Source organism: Hemibagrus wyckioides, linkage group LG23 (assembly GCF_019097595.1).
Source record: "Hemibagrus wyckioides isolate EC202008001 linkage group LG23, SWU_Hwy_1.0, whole genome shotgun sequence".
NCBI classification, from domain to species: Eukaryota; Metazoa; Chordata; class Actinopteri; order Siluriformes; family Bagridae; genus Hemibagrus; species Hemibagrus wyckioides.
Window position 1 is genome coordinate 12649350 of NC_080732.1, and position 21642 is coordinate 12670991.

The 21642-nt window shown below is 40.8% G+C and overlaps 1 protein-coding gene across 3 annotated transcripts in view; it reads right to left on the minus strand.

Annotated features, from left to right (window-relative positions):
• tmem245 (transmembrane protein 245) overlaps positions 1 to 21642 on the minus strand; it is a 29950-nt gene that overhangs the window by 775 nt on the left and 7533 nt on the right. For 2 of the 3 annotated variants that reach the window (XM_058376830.1, XM_058376831.1), the window contains 11 exons: positions 20091 to 20195; positions 19855 to 19937; positions 19684 to 19774; positions 19460 to 19558; positions 17856 to 17987; positions 16537 to 16659; positions 16218 to 16363; positions 7969 to 8069; positions 5663 to 5837; positions 5126 to 5320; positions 1 to 3755 (listed from right to left, as the gene is read on the minus strand). The exon at positions 1 to 3755 is cut by the window's left edge and continues 775 nt beyond it. In XM_058376830.1, the coding sequence (XP_058232813.1) occupies positions 3710 to 3755; positions 5126 to 5320; positions 5663 to 5837; positions 7969 to 8069; positions 16218 to 16363; positions 16537 to 16659; positions 17856 to 17987; positions 19460 to 19558; positions 19684 to 19774; positions 19855 to 19937; positions 20091 to 20195 (1296 nt within the window). In that variant the 3' untranslated portion in view covers positions 1 to 3709. Of the gene's footprint in view, positions 3756 to 5125; positions 5321 to 5662; positions 5838 to 7968; positions 8070 to 16217; positions 16364 to 16536; positions 16660 to 17855; positions 17988 to 19459; positions 19559 to 19683; positions 19775 to 19854; positions 19938 to 20090; positions 20196 to 21642 lie in introns of those variants that run through there. The other variant, XM_058376832.1, reaches the window with a different exon arrangement.

Consider the following 21642-nt stretch of genomic DNA (forward strand, 5'->3'; position numbering starts at 1 on the left):
GTGTGTGTGTGTGTGTGTGTGTAGGTCAGCGAGGGACATCAGAGAGATCTACCCATCATCCCACTCCTTCAGTCCCCTGATGGACGACTAGAGTTTACACAGTTTTTCCCCCTCCGTCTGATGTGACCGGGTGTCATCTCTAAAGAGGGGTGTGTGCATGTGTGAGAGAGTGTGTGTGTGTGTGTGTGACTGCGTGCGACAGCAGCATGCATGTGTGTTACTGTTTTTAACCGTCAGAGGGATTCATTTTTTTTTTTTTTTCCTTTTCCTTTAAAGCCGAATGATGGTGTGGCCTGATGATTGACAGGTCACAGCACACAGAGCTTGATCCACAGGCTGGAGAAATAAACAGAGAAAGTTTACAGTCCAGCAGATCTGCCATGCCATGGTCTATATTTTTTTTTACCACACACACACACACACACATATTACAGAGGGTTTTATTTACATGTAGCATAGTAGTGTATAATATGCTGAAGGATAGAGTGCTACAAATTATACTCTAAATGATCTAAAAGGGCCAGCCCCTCCCCTCCTCCTCCTCCTCCTCCTCTCCACAACCCCTTTCACTCTGACCATAACCCTATCCCCTACCTCCAAAATCATGACTGATCTCTTTATTGGCATTTTGAAATCTCTGATATTAACTTTTCACCCCTGGAAGCCCCGCCCCCTTTCCTCATCTCACATTAGTAATGGTTTGGATGCGCTGAAGCTGCACCTCCACTCATGGTGCAAAAACTCATACAGCTAACAGGTCATGTGCTTCAGGTAATGTTCATATCAAAAATGCACCAGACGGACTGCTTCAAGTGCTTGAAAAACTGATGATCTCTTGATAGTTTATTGTGAAGGGTGCAAAAGAAAAACCATCACCTGTGATTTATCCAGTTTCATGGAGTCTATGCCTCGTGCACTCAGATTGTTGTTCCTAGTTGATGAGAGATGCTGTTCTGAGATGCTTTTCTGCTCACCGTGGATGTAAAGAGTGGTTATTTGAGTCACGGGAGACTTCCTGTCTGCTTGAACCAGTCTGGATGTTCTCCTCAGACCTTTGTGAAGATCAGCAGTTTCTGAAAAACCTCAACAACTATGCCACGGATAAACTCCGAGCTCTCCAACCTGGTGTTTGATGTGAACAGTAGCTGTAGCGCGTGACCTGTGGGATTTGTGCAGCTATCACATAACTGAATGAATAATGGCGTTCCTACTAAAGTGCCTGGGGGAGTGTGTAGTGCACCCCAATCTCAATAAATTAACAAGAACTGGTAATAAACGCAGCAGAGAAAGACACGGAGCCTGTTATAACCATCGGGTCTTCGATGACATAGGTCTGATGAATCTGTGTATCTTTTATAGAGGAGTATGCTAGCTTACAATGTTTTTATTTCATTTAACAGATGAGCGAGCACTCTGATGAAGCCATCAGGATGAAAGTGTCAGGCAATCAGACAAAACACACAGAGAGAAGGAAGAATACAGATAGATCGGCGGAAGGGGGGGGGGGAGGCAAGTCGATAGCTCCGTTCATTGTAATTGTGGAAAGCTGAAACAATCGATTGCAATCTTCCATGCGATGCTCTGACAGCTCTGTGATGGCTATAATGGCGAGGGGGGGATGTCGGGGTCATGTGACCTTCACAGGGCGTAAAGGTCAACTTGTCCATCCAACGAAGGCAGAGTGGGTTTCCATAAAAAATGCATAGAGTCAATGATTATTTATAATATAGTAGTAATGTGTGTGTTTGTGTTTGGGGTAATCAGGAAGCCAGAAACATTTCTTTTTTTTTTTTTTTAAACAGTTTTAATAATGTAGTATAATGAAGTAAAAAATATATATTAATGGCTAAAATAACTCGAATCTTTCCAATCCAGGCAGCTCGATAAATCATAAACTTAATAACTTACCGTTTGTAAAAATACAAACTTTAGTGTAGAATATTCCTCATCAACGTATATCCCATGAATAGGATCGATGAAATGATCCTACTAATACGATCAATTAGAAGAGACTAAAACGAGCAGGTTATCCACCGGTGCTACATATCCATCAAGATATCACGATTTCTACACTTTACAGTACGTGCGCATGAGCGTTTGGATCCGTCTTTGGTCTTTCTGCATCCCGCACTTTTCCCTTCACACTCATCAAAAAGTTTTTTTCCTTTCCCCCCTTTCTCTCCGCTCCTTCGCTCCTCCGCTCGCTAAACCATCAGCAAACTTCACCTGTGAGTAATGACACTGCTGCTGAGAGCTAGGAGCTGGAGCTTTGCTAATATTAAGCAGTGCAGGAAAAAGCGCGCATGTCAATCAAAACGAGTTCCAGTGATGACTCAAGGGGGGGGGGGGACGATGCACACGATGTATGGGACGGAAAAAAAAAATAAAAAGAAGGAATCGATGATTGTTATGTATTCTCTGTGCATGGCACTTTGTGACAGTCTTCACTTAGAAGTGTTTAGTGTAAGAGGAATGAATCAGGGAAGATGACGTGGTTGTGTGCTCTCTCTCTCTATCTCTCTCTCTCTCTTTCCATCTCTATCTATCTCTCTATATATCTCTCTCTATCTCATATATATATATATATATATCTTTCGCTCTCTTTCCATCTCTATCTATCTCTCTATCTCAGATATATATATATATATTTCTCTCTCGCTCTATCTCTCAGATATCTATCTATCTATCTATCTCTCTCTCTCTATCTCAGATATCTATCTATCTCTTTCCAGAGAGAGAGGGATATATATATTATATATATATATATATATATATATATATATATATATATAATCTCACACACACTTGCTGTTATTATACTTATTTGGACCGTCCATTGGTCTAATTAAAGCTACGCTACTCATAATTACAGCAGTAACTTATCCTCAGTATCCAAAAGCAATCTTTTAGGTTCTTTTAGGGTTTTTTTTTTCCCCTTTGGTAAATTGATGCTCATTTTTTAAACAACAGCAACATTTTCACCACAAGGTCGGACGTTTCTACTCTATCACTGTAGGGATCCGGTCCCCATTACGAGATAAAAACATGGCCCACGTAACACAAACACACACGAGCAGTGCTTATTGATTTACGACGTGATAAATTAAAATAAAAAATGTGCACTAAACAAGAACAATGTTTAACATTTAAATAATAACCAGAAAGCAGCACACACACACACACACACGGAGCAGTGCTGTACACAGCAGGATTAACGTCACATTATATTATATAATTATCTAACGTCATATAACACGTCATTATCGTGAACCAAATGAAAAACTGCAAACATAATAATTAACGTGGTGAAACCGCAGCAGTTGTGAGTTTTACAGTCGAAGCGCTGTGAAGTGTGTAAACAATCAACAGTCCTCGAGCGCTAGTCGAGTTTGTAGCCACTACGCTAGACGAGACACGATCCTGCTAACTGTGCTTTGCGCTCCAGTGTTAGCGCTTTAAATAATATGGCACTCAGAGAACCTTAGCAAGCTGAGCATTGTCGCTGAGCGTGATGAGCTGCTGTTGTGAGAGTTCAATAACATTTTAGAACGCTGACCCTGAGCTGACCCTGAGCTCAGGAGCCCTCCGGTTCAGTTTCAGTGGCCGAGACTTCCGTGCCTTTTGGGAGAAGGTTCCAGACTCGGGCTCACCGGAGGACCGAGGGCAGAGTAACAGCAGAGCGGCCAGGGGAAGGCAGCTCGGGTTTCTTTCACTCGGTCATTCTTTTCAGCAGCAGAGGAGAGTCCAGGAACGGCCTGCAGGACAGGGTCAGGGTCAGTAAATGTGATATTGTGTGTTTACTAGCTAGTCAGGGTTATTAAGGTCACTTAAGAGAGTGTGTGAGGGTGAGTGAGTGAGTGAGTGAGTGAGAGAGGGAGGGAGAAAGAGAGAGACAGACACAGCAAGAGAGTGAGAAATGGAGACAGACAAACTCAGCAAGAGAGAGAGAGAGTGAGAAAGAGAGACAGACAGACTCAGCGAGAGAGAGAAAGAGAGACAGACAGACTCAGCGAGAGAGAGAGGGAAAGAGAGACAGAGACAGACAGACTCAGCGAGAGAGAGAGAGAGAGGGAAAGAGAGTCAGACAGACAGAAAGACTCAGCGATTGAGAGAGAGAGAGAGAGACAGACAGACAGACTCAGCGAGAGAGAGAGAGAATGAGAAAGAGAGACAGACAGACTCAGCAAGTGAGAGAAAAAGTGAGAAGGAGAGACAGACAGACAGACTCAGCGAGAAAGAGAGAGACAGACAGACAGACTCAGCGAGAAAGAGAGAGACAGACAGACAGACACAGCGAGAGAGAGAGAGAGAGAGAGAGTGAGAAAGAGAGACAGACAGACAGAGAGAGAGAGAGAGAATATCCAAAAGCACATGAATTCCCACTGAATTCCCAGAAACCTTTGAGGAACTAAATGGTTCTAATATCATTCTGAATGAGACCTACACAGTTCAAGGTTAGGTTCTGGTTTGCATTTCCGCTAAATTGACTCAGCCGGGACGATCCTGATGCATCGGTGTCATGGTGTGCAAATTAATTCTAGCTCATACCCTCATTTATTCCTATGCAAGAGCAGCGGCAGACTCTTACTCTCAGGTTTAACCTGGAGGATTAACACCGACATCCAGTCTAGCTGAAACGTCACAACCAAAACATCCCAGTCCATCTGGTTTCCACGTCAAAGGGTAAAATATCTCAAGCAACTATTCATTGTCATCTTGACCGTCGCCAATTCAAAAAATTTCCTTTGTTAGGTTTGAGGGCTACATTCAGACTTAAAATCAAGTGTTCATGTACTTAAAATCCAGGATAAGTACTGGAGAAGTATAAGCTAGCCTATAGACGTGTGTGTTCGCGCTAAAGTCTTTCACTACATTTGTGAATCTATAACAATAAACTCTTATTTGACAACACGTTCTTTGACGCCTGCTTCTGACCAATGAGTGCTCAGTATGGGAAGCTCCACCCACTTTCAAACACATGGACCAGGAAGTGAACTAGCTCTGGATTCAGTGGAAGTGTGTGTATGTGGTTCTATACTGTATCTCCTACATTTATGGTAAGGGAAGGTTGATCTGTCATTGGTTTTCTGTGTGTGTGTGTGTGTGTGTGTGTGTGTGTGTTTACCTGCCCAGGTGTTGAGGGAAGTTGCTCTGCACTGGTGTAGGCTGGCTGCTGCTCGGGCTCATCAGCATGGCACTGTAGATATTGGAGGCTACAACCAGTATGCAGAGCAGGATCGGGCCAATGATGGCTCCTTCTAAACCCAAATAGTACGCTCCACCAGCCACAGCTAGGCCTGTCAGATAAGGATGACCCCCACTACACACACACACACACACACACACACATTAAGGTTGCAGGCTAAAATCAGAACTCACGTCATTCATAATTTAGCAACGACTGACTTTAGAGTAGGAGGATCAATAAAAGCTAATAAAACTGACACACACACACACACAGCTTGATCACATGAAGATCTGTCCCTGTAGGATAAGGAACATTACAATGTCCTTGTTATTTCCTCGAGAGCTGAATGCATTACCTGCTCTTCCCTAAATTAATCTCATTAAACACTTGGGCATTAGGGATTCAGTCAGTCAGTCAGAGAGACAAGGACACAGCACTCATCTTTACAGCACACACACACACACACACACACACCCTGATATGTCTGAGTAGATGGCTGTGTCGACGAAGTAGGTGGGCAGCAGGTGTGCGAGGAGCAGCAGCAGGGCTTTAACACCTTCACCTTGTGCAAGCCACAGGTCCAGTACAGCAGGTAACGCTGCCCAGTACGTACCCAAAAATGGCACTGCACCAAGAATGGCTGCCAGCGCTGCAAACACACACACACACACACACACACACACACACTTTAAATCAGGATGTCTATATTCAGTTCAACTTTGAAAAGTTTGCCAAGTCAAAACGGCACTAAATTATATTAAAAACCATCAAATGTCATCATCCAACACCTTCATGCATGAATTTCTTAATATGGTTTAATCCTCTCAGCTCATTCAGACTGACTATTTCATCTAAAGCTGCACAATAATGCCTAAAACTATTCATTCAGCTAATTTAAAAGCAAAGCTGTCTCCAAAGCATGCCGTCCTCTATCTTTCCTCTCAATTAAATGTCAAATAAAACAGTCTTTATACATCCTAAGGCAGTATTCCTTCAAATGCCTGAATTTGTGAAGCTAAATAAATGGCAGTCATCAGACACATCGTTAGTGGGCGGAGCTTCTAAATAGTAAATATGACTGACATGCAAAGCAAAATCAGTACACCATTAAAATATACACTGGCATTATAGCACAGAACTGTCAAAATTCTCTCTTCTGATTGGTCAAAAGGTGATGATTAATTTATTTTTTTTTTTAAAAAGTGTAATCATTGATAATTTACACTATATTGCCAAAAGTTTTGGGACACCCCTACATGTGAGTTCATGTGTTGGGCTCGGCCCCTTAGTTCCAGTGAAAGGAACTCTTAATGTTTCAGTACACCAAGACATTTTGGACAATTTCATGCTCCCATCAACTTTGGGATGAATTAGAGCGGAGACTGTGAGACAGGCCTAAACCGGGACGTCTGCCTTTACATGAACATGAATGTAATATGGAGTCGACCCGCCCTTTGCAGCTATAACAGCTTCAACTCTTCTGGGAAGGCTTTCCACAAGGTTTAGGAGTGTGTTTATGGGAATTTATGACCATTCCTCTAGAAGCTCATTTGTGAGGTCAGGCACTGATGTTGGACGACAAGGTCTTGAGCAAAGCCTTTAACCCTCCCTGCTCCAGGGGTGCTATATCTCAGCTGCCCCTGTGCTCTGACCCCAACTTCCTCAGCTGGGATATGTGAATAGAAGTGCTGTAATGTATGTGTAGCGATAATAAAGCCTTTTTCTCTTCTTCATCTTCATTATCTAGCCAATAAGCTGTAGCTAAGCTCACCAATTAACACGTGATTAAGAGCATAAGCCAAAAATCACGATGAGATTCAGATTAATTGTGCAGCACTAATTTATTCTCACATATAGTCAAGGCTCTGTTTGTACAGAGCGGCATTTAAATCGCCTTCACTTCTTAGTACTCAGAGAAATAATAATAATAATAATAATAATAATATTTAAGTCATCAGCTCCTGCCGTAAAAATAAAGGCAGAGGAGCTGGGAGCACAGCAGTGGCACAAATCTGGTTAAAGCTACAACGCTGAACAATTTCATCTGTTATCTGATGAATAGAGGAGAAATGATCTAATATTTGATTGGGATATGATTATATAACACATGATCATCCAGCTTATTTCCCATCATTTTTCCTGATTTTACGCTCGCCTTGTTCTATTAGCAGATCATTATCCAGAAGTAAACACTGGAAATAAGTCAAATTATCCACAAATAGACTACAGCCTGAAATGAGTGGGGGGAAAAAATCTAAGGATAGGCTTAATGCCTTTATATTTATTTTAAATTTATGTAAAAAATATTAGCTGAATTTGCTTTCATTCAAAATATTTTTACTTGCCAAGATAATAATAATAATAATAATAATAATAATAATAATAATAATAATAATAATAATAATAATAATTATTATTATTATTATTATTATTATTATTATTATTGTTGCTGTTGTTGTTCCTACTACTGTATATGAAGTCTTTGAACTTTTGCTCAAAAATGTATGTGTGTGTGTGTGTGTGTGTGTGTGTGTGTGTGTATGTGTGTATTACACATGGAGATGTGGGGGTGGACAGATAGGAATAAGAGAGATAAGGACGAGACATCAGAACTCTGGCAACATTCTCCCACATGAGTGCTGGCAGATGGATGCAGGTTTCCTGACTAAACTCGTGTGTGTGTGTGTGTGTGTATGTGTATGTGTGTGTGTGTCAGATAAGCAAACAAAACACGCATATATAAATAGCTAACTACTTTCTACGTGTGCCTTGTGTCTTACCTGAGGGGATGAAGACGATGTTGATGCCAAAGATGGTGTGTGTGAGCCACGTGTAGAGGCCGTAAAATCCTGCCATCTTCAGAGACGCATCAAACACACCTCTGAGGGAGAAGGGAGGGGGTGTGAAGAGGGAGAGGAAGAGAAGCAGGGAGAGAGAAAAAGAGAGAGAGATGGGGAGGGAGAAAGGGGGGCAGGAGAGAAAGAGAGAGAGAAAGAGAGAGATGGGGGAGAGACAGAGAGAGAGAGAGATGGAGGAGACAGGAGAGAAAGATGGGGGAGAGAGATGGGGAGAGATAGAGACAGAGAGAGATGGGAGGGGAGAGAAAAATACATGGAAAGAGAGAGAAGGAAAGAAACATTGAGAGAGTCAGGAAAACATTCTATTCAACTCTAATGCTAAAATGAAAATGGCTCCATTGGACATCTGGGCCACTTTAGCTAAACACACACACTTCCTTAACTAAACACTAGAGCACAGCGTGAATCATGCAAATTCTTCACCGTGTTTCCTCTTGACCATGACAAAAACTCCGCCACAGCTGCATCCTGACTTGGAAAATGTGTGTGCTAGCATTAGTGCTTGAGGATAAATCTGTATCTGGGCCAAGAAACATCGGGCTGGCCCTGCTGTGCTGGAAAAATGACAGTTCTCTCTCGCCATCTAGTGGTTACACTGCTTACTGCACCCAGAGCTGTGCTGAAGAGATCGCGGGGCTGAATGCTAATACTCGAAATGGAAGCCAAAGATATGAATTTTTTTATCTGATATTCAGGCTTTGTTCTCCCCGGGCTTGGTGTGTTTAGTCCGGGTGCTCCGGTTTCCTCCCACAGTCCACAGACATGCTTCTAGGCTGATTGGAGTCTCTAAATTGCCCGTAGTGTGTGATTGTGTGTGTGTGTGCCCTGCGATGGGTTGGCACTCCATCCAGGGTGTATCCTGCCCTGATGCCCGATGTTGCCCGAGATAGGCACAGGCTCCCCGTGACCCGAGGATAGATCAGACAAGCGGTACAGACAAAATAAAATATTCAGGCTTCACTTTTTCACTGGTGCTTATCTAGTATGGGAGACGTTACAGTTACTCTCCTGAATTCTAAATGCATTCTGCTATTCCTGACAGTCTGAGGACTTTTCTAGAAGTTGTGATGAAGGGTGATTATTAATGTGCCACCTGACTACATAATTATTAAACTGAACAATACCTGATATTTGTAACATTATTGTTTTAGACACACTGGAGAACAGAGACAAAACAAAGATATAGCTTTTGTTCTATAAACCATGTGTGGTGTTGTAGCTCGTCTGTATCACAGCACTCTTATTCAGCACAGGAGGGATTTAGCGTTCTTTGGCAAATGAAGCCGAGGGTGCCAATACTTTTTTAAAATTATTATTACATATAAATAGTGGATTGAATAAAAAGGTTTGTCAGATCATGATAAAATAAAATCATGTGCAGTATGTAGCTGAATCTCAGTGGTGTTCAATACGGATGATCCCTCAACCGCGAGGAAAGTGCTAGCATTTTATTAGGATTTGTTTAACCCAGTTTCTGTGTATTTATTTTCCTGTCTCATGAATTTATTGTCCTGTTCTGTGTATTTATTGTCCTGTTCTGTGTATTTATTGTCCTGTCCTGTGTATTTATTGTCCTGTCCTGTGTATTTATTGTCCTGTTCTGTGTATTTATTGTCCTGTTCTGTGTATTTATTGTCCTGTTCTGTGTATTTATTGTCCTGTGTATTTATTGTCCAGTCCTGTGTATTTATTGTCCTGTGTATTTATTGTCCTGTTCTGTGTATTTATTGTCCAGTTCTGTGTATTTATTGTCCTGTTCTGTGTATTTATTGTCCTGTTCTGTGTATTTATTGTCCTGTGTATTTATTGTCCTGTTCTGTGTATTTATTGTCCTGTTCTGTGTATTTATTGTCCTGTGTATTTATTGTCCTGTTCTGTGTATTTATTGTCCTGTTCTGTGTATTTATTGTCCTGTTCTGTGTATTTATTGTCCTGTGTATTTATTGTCCAGTCCTGTGTATTTATTGTCCTGTGTATTTATTGTCCTGTTCTGTGTATTTATTGTCCTGTTCTGTGTATTTATTGTCCAGTCCTGTGTATTTATTGTCCAGTTCTGTGTATTTATTGTCCTGTTCTGTGTATTTATTGTCCTGTTCTGTGTATTTATTGTCCTGTGTATTTATTGTCCAGTCCTGTGTATTTATTGTCCTGTGTATTTATTGTCCTGTTCTGTGTATTTATTGTCCTGTTCTGTGTATTTATTGTCCTGTGTATTTATTGTCCTGTTCTGTGTATGTATTGTCCAGTTCTGTGTATTTATTGTCCTGTTCTGTGTATTTATTGTCCTGTTCTGTGTATTTATTGTCCTGTTCTGTGTATTTATTGTCCTGTGTATTTATTGTCCAGTCCTGTGTATTTATTGTCCTGTTCTGTGTATTTATTGTCCTGTTCTGTGTATTTATTGTCCTGTGTATTTATTGTCCAGTCCTGTGTATTTATTGTCCTGTTCTGTGTATTTATTGTCCTGTTCTGTGTATTTATTGTCCTGTTCTGTGTATTTATTGTCCTGTGTATTTATTGTCCAGTCCTGTGTATTTATTGTCCTGTGTATTTATTGTCCTGTTCTGTGTATTTATTGTCCTGTGTATTTATTGTCCTGTGTATTTATTGTCCAGTCCTGTGTATTTATTGTCCTGTGTATTTATTGTCCTGTTCTGTGTATTTATTGTCCTGTCCTGTGTATTTATTGTCCAGTCCTGTGTATTTATTGTCCAGTCCTGTGTATTTATTGTCCTGTTCTGTGTATTTATTGTCCTGTGTATTTATTGTCCAGTCCTGTGTATTTATTGTCCTGTCCTGTGTATTTATTGTCCTGTTCTGTGTATTTATTGTCCTGTTCTGTGTATTTATTGTCCTGTGTATTTATTGTCCAGTCCTGTGTATTTATTGTCCTGTCCTGTGTATTTATTGTCCTGTTCTGTGTATTTATTGTCCTGTCCTGTGTATTTATTGTCCAGTCCTGTGTATTTATTGTCCTGTGTATTTATTGTCCTGTCCTGTGTATTTATTGTCCTGTTCTGTGTATTTATTGTCCTGTTCTGTGTATTTATTGTCCTGTGTATTTATTGTCCAGTCCTGTGTATTTATTGTCCAGTCCTGTGTATTTATTGTCCTGTCCTGTGTATTTATTGTCCTGTCCTGTGTATTTATTGTCCTGTCCTGTGTATTTATTGTCCAGTCCTGTGTATTTATTGTCCTGTGTATTTATTGTCCAGTCCTGTGTATTTATTGTCCTGTGTATTTATTGTCCAGTCCTGTGTATTTATTGTCCTGTGTATTTATTGTCCAGTCCTGTGTATTTATTGTCCTGTCCTGTGTATTTATTGTCCTGTCCTGTGTATTTATTGTCCTGTCCTGTGTATTTATTGTCCTGTTCTGTGTATTTATTGTCCTGTGTATTTATTGTCCTGTTCTGTGTATTTATTGTCCTGTTCTGTGTATTTATTGTCCTGTGTATTTATTGTCCTGTTCTGTGTATTTATTGTCCTGTGTATTTATTGTCCTGTTCTGTGTATTTATTGTCCTGTTCTGTGTATTTATTGTCCTGTGTATTTATTGTCCAGTCCTGTGTATTTATTGTCCTGTCCTGTGTATTTATTGTCCTGTCCTGTGTATTTATTGTCCTGTCCTGTGTATTTATTGTCCTGTTCTGTGTATTTATTGTCCTGTTCTGTGTATTTATTGTCCTGTGTATTTATTGTCCTGTGTATTTATTGTCCTGTTCTGTGTATTTATTGTCCTGTGTATTTATTGTCCTGTTCTGTGTATTTATTGTCCTGTTCTGTGTATTTATTGTCCTGTGTATTTATTGTCCTGTTCTGTGTATTTATTGTCCTGTGTATTTATTGTCCAGTCCTGTGTATTTATTGTCCTGTGTATTTATTGTCCAGTCCTGTGTATTTATTGTCCTGTCCTGTGTATTTATTGTCCTGTCCTGTGTATTTATTGTCCTGTCCTGTGTATTTATTGTCCTGTTCTGTGTATTTATTGTCCTGTTCTGTGTATTTATTGTCCTGTGTATTTATTGTCCTGTCCTGTGTATTTATTGTCCTGTCCTGTGTATTTATTGTCCTGTCCTGTGTATTTATTGTCCTGTTCTGTGTATTTATTGTCCTGTGTATTTATTGTCCTGTTCTGTGTATTTATTGTCCTGTGTATTTATTGTCCAGTCCTGTGTATTTATTGTCCAGTCCTGTGTATTTATTGTCCTGTGTATTTATTGTCCAGTCCTGTGTATTTATTGTCCTGTTCTGTGTATTTATTGTCCAGTTCTGTGTATTTATTGTCCTGTTCTGTGTATTTATTGTCCTGTGTACTTATTGTCCAGTTCTGTGTATTTATTGTCCAGTCCTGTGTATTTATTGTCCAGTCCTGTGTATTTATTGTCCTGTTCTGTGTATTTATTGTCCTGTTCTGTGTATTTATTGTCCTGTTCTGTGTATTTATTGTCCAGTCCTGTGTATTTATTGTCCTGTTCTGTGTATTTATTGTCCAGTTCTGTGTATTTATTGTCCTGTCCTGTGTATTTATTGTCCAGTCCTGTGTATTTATTGTCCTGTGTATTTATTGTCCTGTTCTGTGTATTTATTGTCCTGTGTATTTATTGTCCAGTCCTGTGTATTTATTGTCCTGTCCTGTGTATTTATTGTCCTGTCCTGTGTATTTATTGTCCTGTGTATTTATTGTCCTGTGTATTTATTGTCCAGTTCTGTGTATTTATTGTCCTGTCCTGTGTATTTATTGTCCTGTCCTGTGTATTTATTGTCCTGTTCTGTGTATTTATTGTCCTGTGTATTTATTGTCCAGTCCTGTGTATTTATTGTCCTGTGTATTTATTGTCCTGTTCTGTGTATTTATTGTCCTGTTCTGTGTATTTATTGTCCTGTGTATTTATTGTCCTGTTCTGTGTATTTATTGTCCAGTCCTGTGTATTTATTGTCCTGTGTATTTATTGTCCTGTTCTGTGTATTTATTGTCCAGTCCTGTGTATTTATTGTCCTGTGTATTTATTGTCCTGTTCTGTGTATTTATTGTCCTGTGTATTTATTGTCCAGTCCTGTGAATTTATTGTCCTGTTCTGTGTATTTATTGTCCTGTTCTGTGTATTTATTGTCCAGTCCTGTGTATTTATTGTCCTGTTCTGTGTATTTATTGTCCTGTCCTGTGAATTTATTGTCCAGTCCTGTGTATTTATTGTCCTGTGTATTTATTGTCCTGTCCTGTGAATTTATTGTCCAGTCCTGTGTATTTATTGTCCTGTGAATTTATTGTCCTGTCCTGTGAATTTATTGTCCTGTCCTGTGTATTTATTGTCCTGTCCTGTGTATTTATTGTCCTGTGTATTTATTGTCCTGTGTATTTATTGTCCTGTTCTGTGTATTTATTGTCCTGTGTATTTATTGTCCAGTCCTGTGTATTTATTGTCCTGTTCTGTGTATTTATTGTCCTGTTCTGTGTATTTATTGTCCAGTCCTGTGTATTTATTGTCCTGTGTATTTATTGTCCTGTTCTGTGTATTTATTGTCCTGTTCTGTGTATTTATTGTCCTGTTCTGTGTATTTATTGTCCTGTGTATTTATTGTCCTGTTCTGTGTATTTATTGTCCTGTGTATTTATTGTCCTGTGAATTTATTGTCCTGTTCTGTGTATTTATTGTCCTGTGTATTTATTGTCCTGTTCTGTGTATTTATTGTCCTGTCCTGTGAATTTATTGTCCAGTCCTGTGTATTTATTGTCCTGTGTATTTATTGTCCTGTCCTGTGAATTTATTGTCCAGTCCTGTGTATTTATTGTCCTGTGTATTTATTGTCCTGTCCTGTGAATTTATTGTCCAGTCCTGTGTATTTATTGTCCAGTCCTGTGTATTTATTGTCCTGTGTATTTATTGTCCTGTCCTGTGAATTTATTGTCCAGTCCTGTGTATTTATTGTCCTGTGTATTTATTGTCCAGTCCTGTGTATTTATTGTCCTGTGTATTTATTGTCCTGTTCTGTGTATTTATTGTCCAGTCCTGTGTATTTATTGTCCTGTGTATTTATTGTCCTGTCCTGTGTATTTATTGTCCTGTGAATTTATTGTCCAGTCCTGTGTATTTATTGTCCAGTCCTGTGTATTTATTGTCCTGTGTATTTATTGTCCTGTCCTGTGTATTTATTGTCCTGTGTATTTATTGTCCTGTCCTGTGTATTTATTGTCCTGTTCTGTGTATTTATTGTCCAGTCCTGTGTATTTATTGTCCTGTGTATTTATTGTCCTGTCCTGTGTATTTATTGTCCTGTGTATTTATTGTCCTGTCCTGTGTATTTATTGTCCAGTCCTGTGTATTTATTGTCCTGTGTATTTATTGTCCTGTCCTGTGTATTTATTGTCCAGTCCTGTGTATTTATTGTCCTGTGTATTTATTGTCCTGTCCTGTGTATTTATTGTCCTGTGTATTTATTGTCCTGTCCTGTGTATTTATTGTCCAGTCCTGTGTATTTATTGTCCTGTGTATTTATTGTCCTGTCCTGTGTATTTATTGTCCTGTGTATTTATTGTCCAGTCCTGTGTATTTATTGTCCTGTGTATTTATTGTCCTGTCCTGTGTATTTATTGTCCTGTGAATTTATTGTCCAGTCCTGTGTATTTATTGTCCAGTCCTGTGTATTTATTGTCCTGTGTATTTATTGTCCTGTCCTGTGAATTTATTGTCCAGTCCTGTGTATTTATTGTCCTGTGTATTTATTGTCCAGTCCTGTGTATTTATTGTCCTGTGTATTTATTGTCCTGTTCTGTGTATTTATTGTCCAGTCCTGTGTATTTATTGTCCAGTCCTGTGTATTTATTGTCCTGTGTATTTATTGTCCTGTCCTGTGTATTTATTGTCCTGTGAATTTATTGTCCTGTCCTGTGTATTTATTGTCCAGTCCTGTGTATTTATTGTCCTGTGTATTTATTGTCCAGTCCTGTGTATTTATTGTCCTGTGAATTTATTGTCCTGTTCTGTGTATTTATTGTCCAGTCCTGTGTATTTATTGTCCTGTTCTGTGTATTTATTGTCCAGTCCTGTGAATTTATTGTCCTGTCCTGTGTATTTATTGTCCTGTGTATTTATTGTCCTGTCCTGTGAATTTATTGTCCAGTCCTGTGAATTTATTGTCCTCTCCTGTGTATGTATTGTCCTCTCCTGTGTATGTAGTGTCCTCTCCTGTGTATGTAGTGTCCTCTCCTGTGTATGTATTGTCCTCTCCTGTGTATGTATTGTCCTCTCCTGTGTATGTAGTGTCCTCTCCTGTGTATGTATTGTCCTCTCCTGTGTATGTAGTGTCCTCTCCTGTGTATGTAGTGTCCTCTCCTGTGTATGTAGTGTCCTCTCCTGTGTATGTAGTGTCCTCTCCTGTGTATGTAGTGTCCTCTCCTGTGTATGTATTGTCCTCTCCTGTGTATGTAGTGTCCTCTCCTGTGTATGTAGTGTCCTCTCCTGTGTATGTAGTGTCCTCTCCTGTGTATGTAGTGTCCTCTCCTGTGTATGTAGTGTCCTCTCCTGTGTATGTATTGTCCTGTCCTGCACTCATATCACTCTGTTGTGTATTACCACTGTAGCCTGGTGTACTGTTACGTGTTGCACCATGCTCCTGGAGGAAAGACATTTTGTCATATGTGTACAAGAAAAGTACAAATAAAAACCCACTTGACCTCACTGGACCTGACCATGGACCGTCCCCCAGTGTTGTCTGTAGTGCACTAGGTACATTCTACAACGTGATTAATGATGTGGTGAGTGTACTGAGTATGGAGTATGGGAATCTATTTAGAAATTGGTGTACACTGAAGATGGAGGATTTATTGCTGGTCATGGATGCTCTAGGAAATGATTTAATAGACAGACAGACAGACAAACAGAGGTGAACAGTAAATCTCATGATTAAACTATTGTATTGCCTTATATTTATATATACATTTTTTTAATATAAATGGTAGTTTGAAATGCCAACTCAACTTGACCAATCAGTGACCCATTTCTAGCTCCACCCAGTACCATGGCAGAAAACATGGGTGATTAGTTATGCTCAGTTAACTCGACAGGTAAAGTAATGGCACAGTGTGTGTTCAAAGATTTGTAACACTACTGTAGGACAGTGTGAAGCTGTTTTGTTGCTGTTATGTGTGTGTGTGTGTGTGTGTGTGTGTACCTTATGGCCTCCTCCACAGACTGGCCAATGATGTTGGATGAAGGTCCGGGCTGGGACAGGGGTGTGAGACTGATCACCCATTTAACGGGCTTGTAGTACTCACCACTGGAGCTCAGTAAGTAGAACAGTGTGGTCAGGAAAATCACCTTCACAAAATCACACACACACACACACACACACACACACTCTTTAAGTGCCTATAATTTATACATTCCTTTTGTGCTGCTGTAAGGATGCCGATAACATATTCGGTATTGCACACAGAATAATTCTCTGATTCACTGGTGTGTGTGTGTGTGTGCGTGCGTGTGTGTTTTACCAGTGAGAGGACAAAGTTGAGCAGTGCCGTGCCGCTGTGGAACAGTACAGTGAGCAGCGTGGTGGTTGTGGAGATCAGCAAACCGACATTCCGGCTCATCACAACCCACAGAGACTCAACAATCTACACACACACACACACACACTCTGCAGGTTAATTACATAGTGACCGAGAGAAAAGAACAAAAGCATACACACTTATGCCAGTACAAAGTCCAGATTTCCATATCAGAAAAAACTTTATAATAGATAAATCTAAACAGAGATTAAGATAGAACTGGATTTCATTTCATTTAACATTACATCCAAAATATAAATCAAGAAAATGAGGACCACAAAGACAGGTGGACTGTGGTATCAAGAAAATACTTAAATGAGCCATCTGCAAATAAATAAATAAATAGAAATACTGTAAAAACACCATTCAATGGTTTTAGTTTTCTGAACACGAACCAGCAGATCCTCTGACTCTAGCCACTATGTAAAAAAAAAACCCAGCCAGAAACTAATCACTAATGCTTATGCATGAAAATGTATTCATTTTCTCCACTCACTCAGTCATGTGGAACTTGTATATATATATATAACTCGACCGTTCTGAATTATATTTTTCCGAGTATCAGGTACATATCACTATCGGCAAGTTCAACTTAATCCTATTTAACCGAACCGCTCACATTCCTTTACGCTTATTTAAGATACTCCAAATATCTATTTGCAAAATGCAATCGTGAATGAAAAGCACACCGTGTGCAGAAGTTACCAGAGGACACAATCTCTATAGCAATATAAAACCATGAGGACAAAGAGCTGCGAGACACGATAAAAGTGACTTACTAAGCAGGAACGTTAAAGCTTATCACATATACAGAACCATTCGTTCGTGCTGAATAAGCAGAATGAGAAAGAGCTGAAGGATACACATTTGTATTTTATTTTTTTTTTCCATTTCACACTTACAGATGTGAAAGATAGCCGTCTTTTCACAACCGGAAAAAACCCACACTTATCGTTATCTTACTGAGAACGAGCGAGAATCAAGACTACCTTTCTTTAACTATGAAACGAATCCACGTTATATTCCTTCTATATTCCACCGATGCAAGGAGTATTAACTTCATTAAATCTCCTTAATTTTGTTCAGTGCAAAAAGCACTGCTATCTTCCAAATGCATGATCTCTCTCACACACACATGATTGGCTAGCATCTGTTTGATTGACAGCGAGGAGACAGAAAGCCACTCCTTCCCCCCACTTCCAGCCCACAGATTGATCGTAAAGCATCCGTAATAACATGCACATATAAACACACACACACACCGATAGCAGCGTTTCGATGTTGTCTTGCAGGAAGGAGACGATATCTTGCCAGTCCAGTATGTCTCCCAGCCAGCTGTGCTGCCTGTGCAGGTATTGCTTTTGTCCACGGTGGCGTCCGCTGAACGTTACATTCTACAGGAAAAGAAAGAGAGAAGCGCTGAAAAGCAGAACACCTCACCACTCCACTCTGCGCCCACTTAAAATCAACAACCATCCTCAGTATCAGTGAGCGTTTCCCATCACACAACACATGACACTACTGTTCACAGTGAATATCTACACAAGTGCATCAACAGCACAGGAGTGTACTCAGCACTGGGCTTTGGGTTAAGTGCCACAGCACTGAGTGAGACAGGGTGGCTTACTGTCTGCTGGTCTTTATATGAATATTTCATATATTCATTATAATATATGAGGAATACTTCATTATTCCTCTATATGATACCCAGAGTAAGAATCATAGGAAATTCAGAACAGCAAGAAACCAAATCCTGTAAGGGTACTTGAGTGTGGTGTGGGTCCCATGGTGCTGTTTCACAATGTCTAGTAGAAAAGGAGTAATAGAGTCTGGCTCACTCTGTGTTTCTGTCTCTCTGTCTCGGTCTGATTCTGTCTCTCTGCTCATCTTTGTAAGTTTGACACTGTCTGTGTGTATCTGCCTGTCTCTGTCTGTCTGCATCTGCCTGCCTGTCTGTCTGTTTGCGTCTACCTGTCTGTCTGCATCTGTCTGTCTGTTTGCATCTGCCTGTCTCTGTCTGCCTGTCTGTCTGCATCTGCCTGTCTGTCTCCATTTGTCTCTAGGTCTGCATGCCTGTCTGTCTGCATCTGATTCTGTCTGGGTCTGCCTGTCTGTTTGGGTCTGTCCGTTTGGGTCTGCCTATCTGTTTGGGTCAGCCTGTCTGTCTGTCTGGGTCTGTCCGTTTGGGTCTGTCTGTCTGTGTCTGTCCGTTTGGGTCTGCCTGTCTGTTTGGGTCAGCCTGCCTGTCTGTCTGGGTCTGTCCGTTTGGGTCTGTCTGTCTGGGTCTGTCCGTTTGGGTCTATCCATATGGGTCTGCCCAGCTTTGTCTGTTTTGGTCTGTCCGTTTGGGTCTGCCTGCCTGTCTGGATCTGTACGTTTGGGTCTGCCCATCTGTTTGGGTTTGTCTGTTTTGATCTGTCTGTTTGAGTCTGCCTGTCTGTCTGGGCCTGTCTGTCTGTTTGGGTCTGCCCATCTGTCTTGGTCTGTCTGTTTGGGTCTGCCTGTCTGTTTGAGTTTGGGTCTGCCTGTCTGTCTGGGTTTGTCCGTTTGGGTCTGCCCATCTGTTTGGGTTTGTCTGTTTGGGTCTGCCTGTCTGTCTGGGTCTGCCCATCTGTCTTGGTCTGTCTGTTTGTGTCTGCCTGTCTGTTTGAGTTTGGGTCTGCCTGTCTGTCTGGGTTTGTCTGTCTGTTTGGGTCTGTCTATCTGTTTGGGTCTGCCCATCTGTCTTGGTCTGTCTGTTTGTGTCTGCCTGTCTGTTTGAGTTTGGGTCTGCCCATCTGTCTGGGTTTGTGTGTCTGTTTGTGTCAGTCTTTATCCATCGTCTGTGTCGGCATTGATGTCTGTCTGTCTCCATCTGTACTTGTACCTTGACAAACCATGAGTGGTAAAGTCGGTCCCACAGCTCCAGGACCTGCTTCTCGATCACCGCTGTGTTGTTCACTTTCTCACCAAGCATCTTGTGGAGCTACAGAAGCACAAATAACACACTTATGAACTTTCCTTTAAGACACTCTACATGCAAGACTTATTTAATCAGTGTTACACTACATAAGCTGACCTGCTTTAACCTCACAATCTCCTGAACTTTACCTTTTGAGTTATCCACTCTCTCCCATGCTGGTACACGTTCGTGGCTGCAGAGTTGAGAGCTTTCTGAACAACACGAGCCTCGGGAAGCCAGCTGTGACACACACATGCACATTGAAAAGTTCCTAAAGGCACTGCATTATGTTACCCTGCGTGTGTGTGTCTGTGTCTTACTTGGCCCACTCAGGGTGGTTGGCAAGAGTCTCATTGATCAGGTTGCTGGTGACCTCGATGATATGGGCGCTCTCATGATGCACCTAAAATATTTAGCACCAACTGTGTAATCAGGACTAGGAGACAGATTTTAAGTTTAAGGCAGCAGATTCTGAATCAGTTACATGTTTCCATCAACTACTACTATTCTACAATACCACTGTGGGCTTCTTTTGTGGATTTTGCATACTATATACCATAGCAGTGAGCAAGAGGGCCATGAGGAGTGTCCCTGTGACCAGGAGAAAGATGATGAAGATGCTGATAAGTTTGTCCAGAGATTTCTCCAGCCATATGATCATCTGGGGGGGGGGAGAGAAAAGGGGGAGAAATAAACAAGATTAGCTTCCTGCAGGTGTAGATGCTGAAACATATAGTGGGTGTCAGCACAGAGAGAAACCTGCTTCCACTGTCCTATAAGTCAACCCAGAGGAACCACCTGGCCAAGCAGCAGATATCTACTGTCCATTCATCGATCAGTTGTTCTGCTAAGGTGATACATTTGGCACACTCTTAGAAAAATAGGGTGTTTTAAGGGTCATTAGGTCGCTCATACCCAGATCGAAAACACCTTTAGGGTGGTAATATGCATTAATTAAGCAAAAAAACAACAGCCCATCTCGATGAAGATGCTTTTCTGAGCATCGCAGATGTAAAGAGTGGTTAATTGAGTAACCACAGCCTTCCTGTCAGCTCAAACCAGTCTGACCATTCTCCTCTGACCTCTCCGTCCTTTCCGACTGCAGAACAGGATGTTTCTGTTGTTCATCACAGCATTCTAAAACCTATTGTGTCTGTTGTGCATGGAAGTCCCCAGAGATCAGCAGTTTTTTGAAATACACAAATACCAGCCTGTCCGGCACAAACAACCATGCCATGGTCAAAGGTCATGGTCAGAAGAGATTGCAAGCAGGAATCCTTAACCCTTTAAACGCCCAAAGAACCCTTGAGAAACCCTTCTTTCTAAGAGTGTACTTTTGAGTGTGTTGCAGAAATAGCAGAGTGATTCTGCTCAACAGGAAGTGGTCGATGATGAGTGTTACAGATAATGAACATTACAAACAGCAGACCAGGTTTCTCTGTGCACCCCGTAGCTAAAAGGCCCTGTCTGAGGCAGTCTATAATCCTGTTCCCATGTCTGGTTTAGTCATGTGGATATCGAGCTCTCATCACAGCCTAACGCTGGTTTAGTAGATGTTAGTGATACTTGAAGTGTTTCAGCTGACAAAGCTTAGCCGAGAACGTAGATAGAAATGTGAGTACAAAAGCCGGTATTTGATGACAACGAGCCAAAGCCGCATGCCTGGACCTTAGAGTGACCTTCAGCGCCATCTGTTTCTTTCACCAGGGTGAAATTGTTCTATATAATGACCCTGCACTTTGGGGAATGTCCATGTTCTCTCATTGTGTTTCAGAGCGGATTCATTCTCAGGCAGTGCTGATGTTTTCTCGAAGCTGAGAAGCTTCAAGTATTTTTCTTCTATAGGTTATTGAAGGTAGCCTAAAGGCCTTAGCCATAATGGGGGGGATACATGTGATGGAAAAGTTGGTATTTTTAACAAAGTGTAACACATTAGTGTGCCCAATAAATACGTGGACTAGATTAGATTTCATTTCTTTCATTCAAGGACCCCCAACAACTCAACTAAAACAGCTGGTTTTACTACTTGAACCAGCACTGGCCAAATATATATTCCTTAAAAACCCCCATGACAAACCAAGCTTCTCTTACCCCAAGTGTCGCATCTC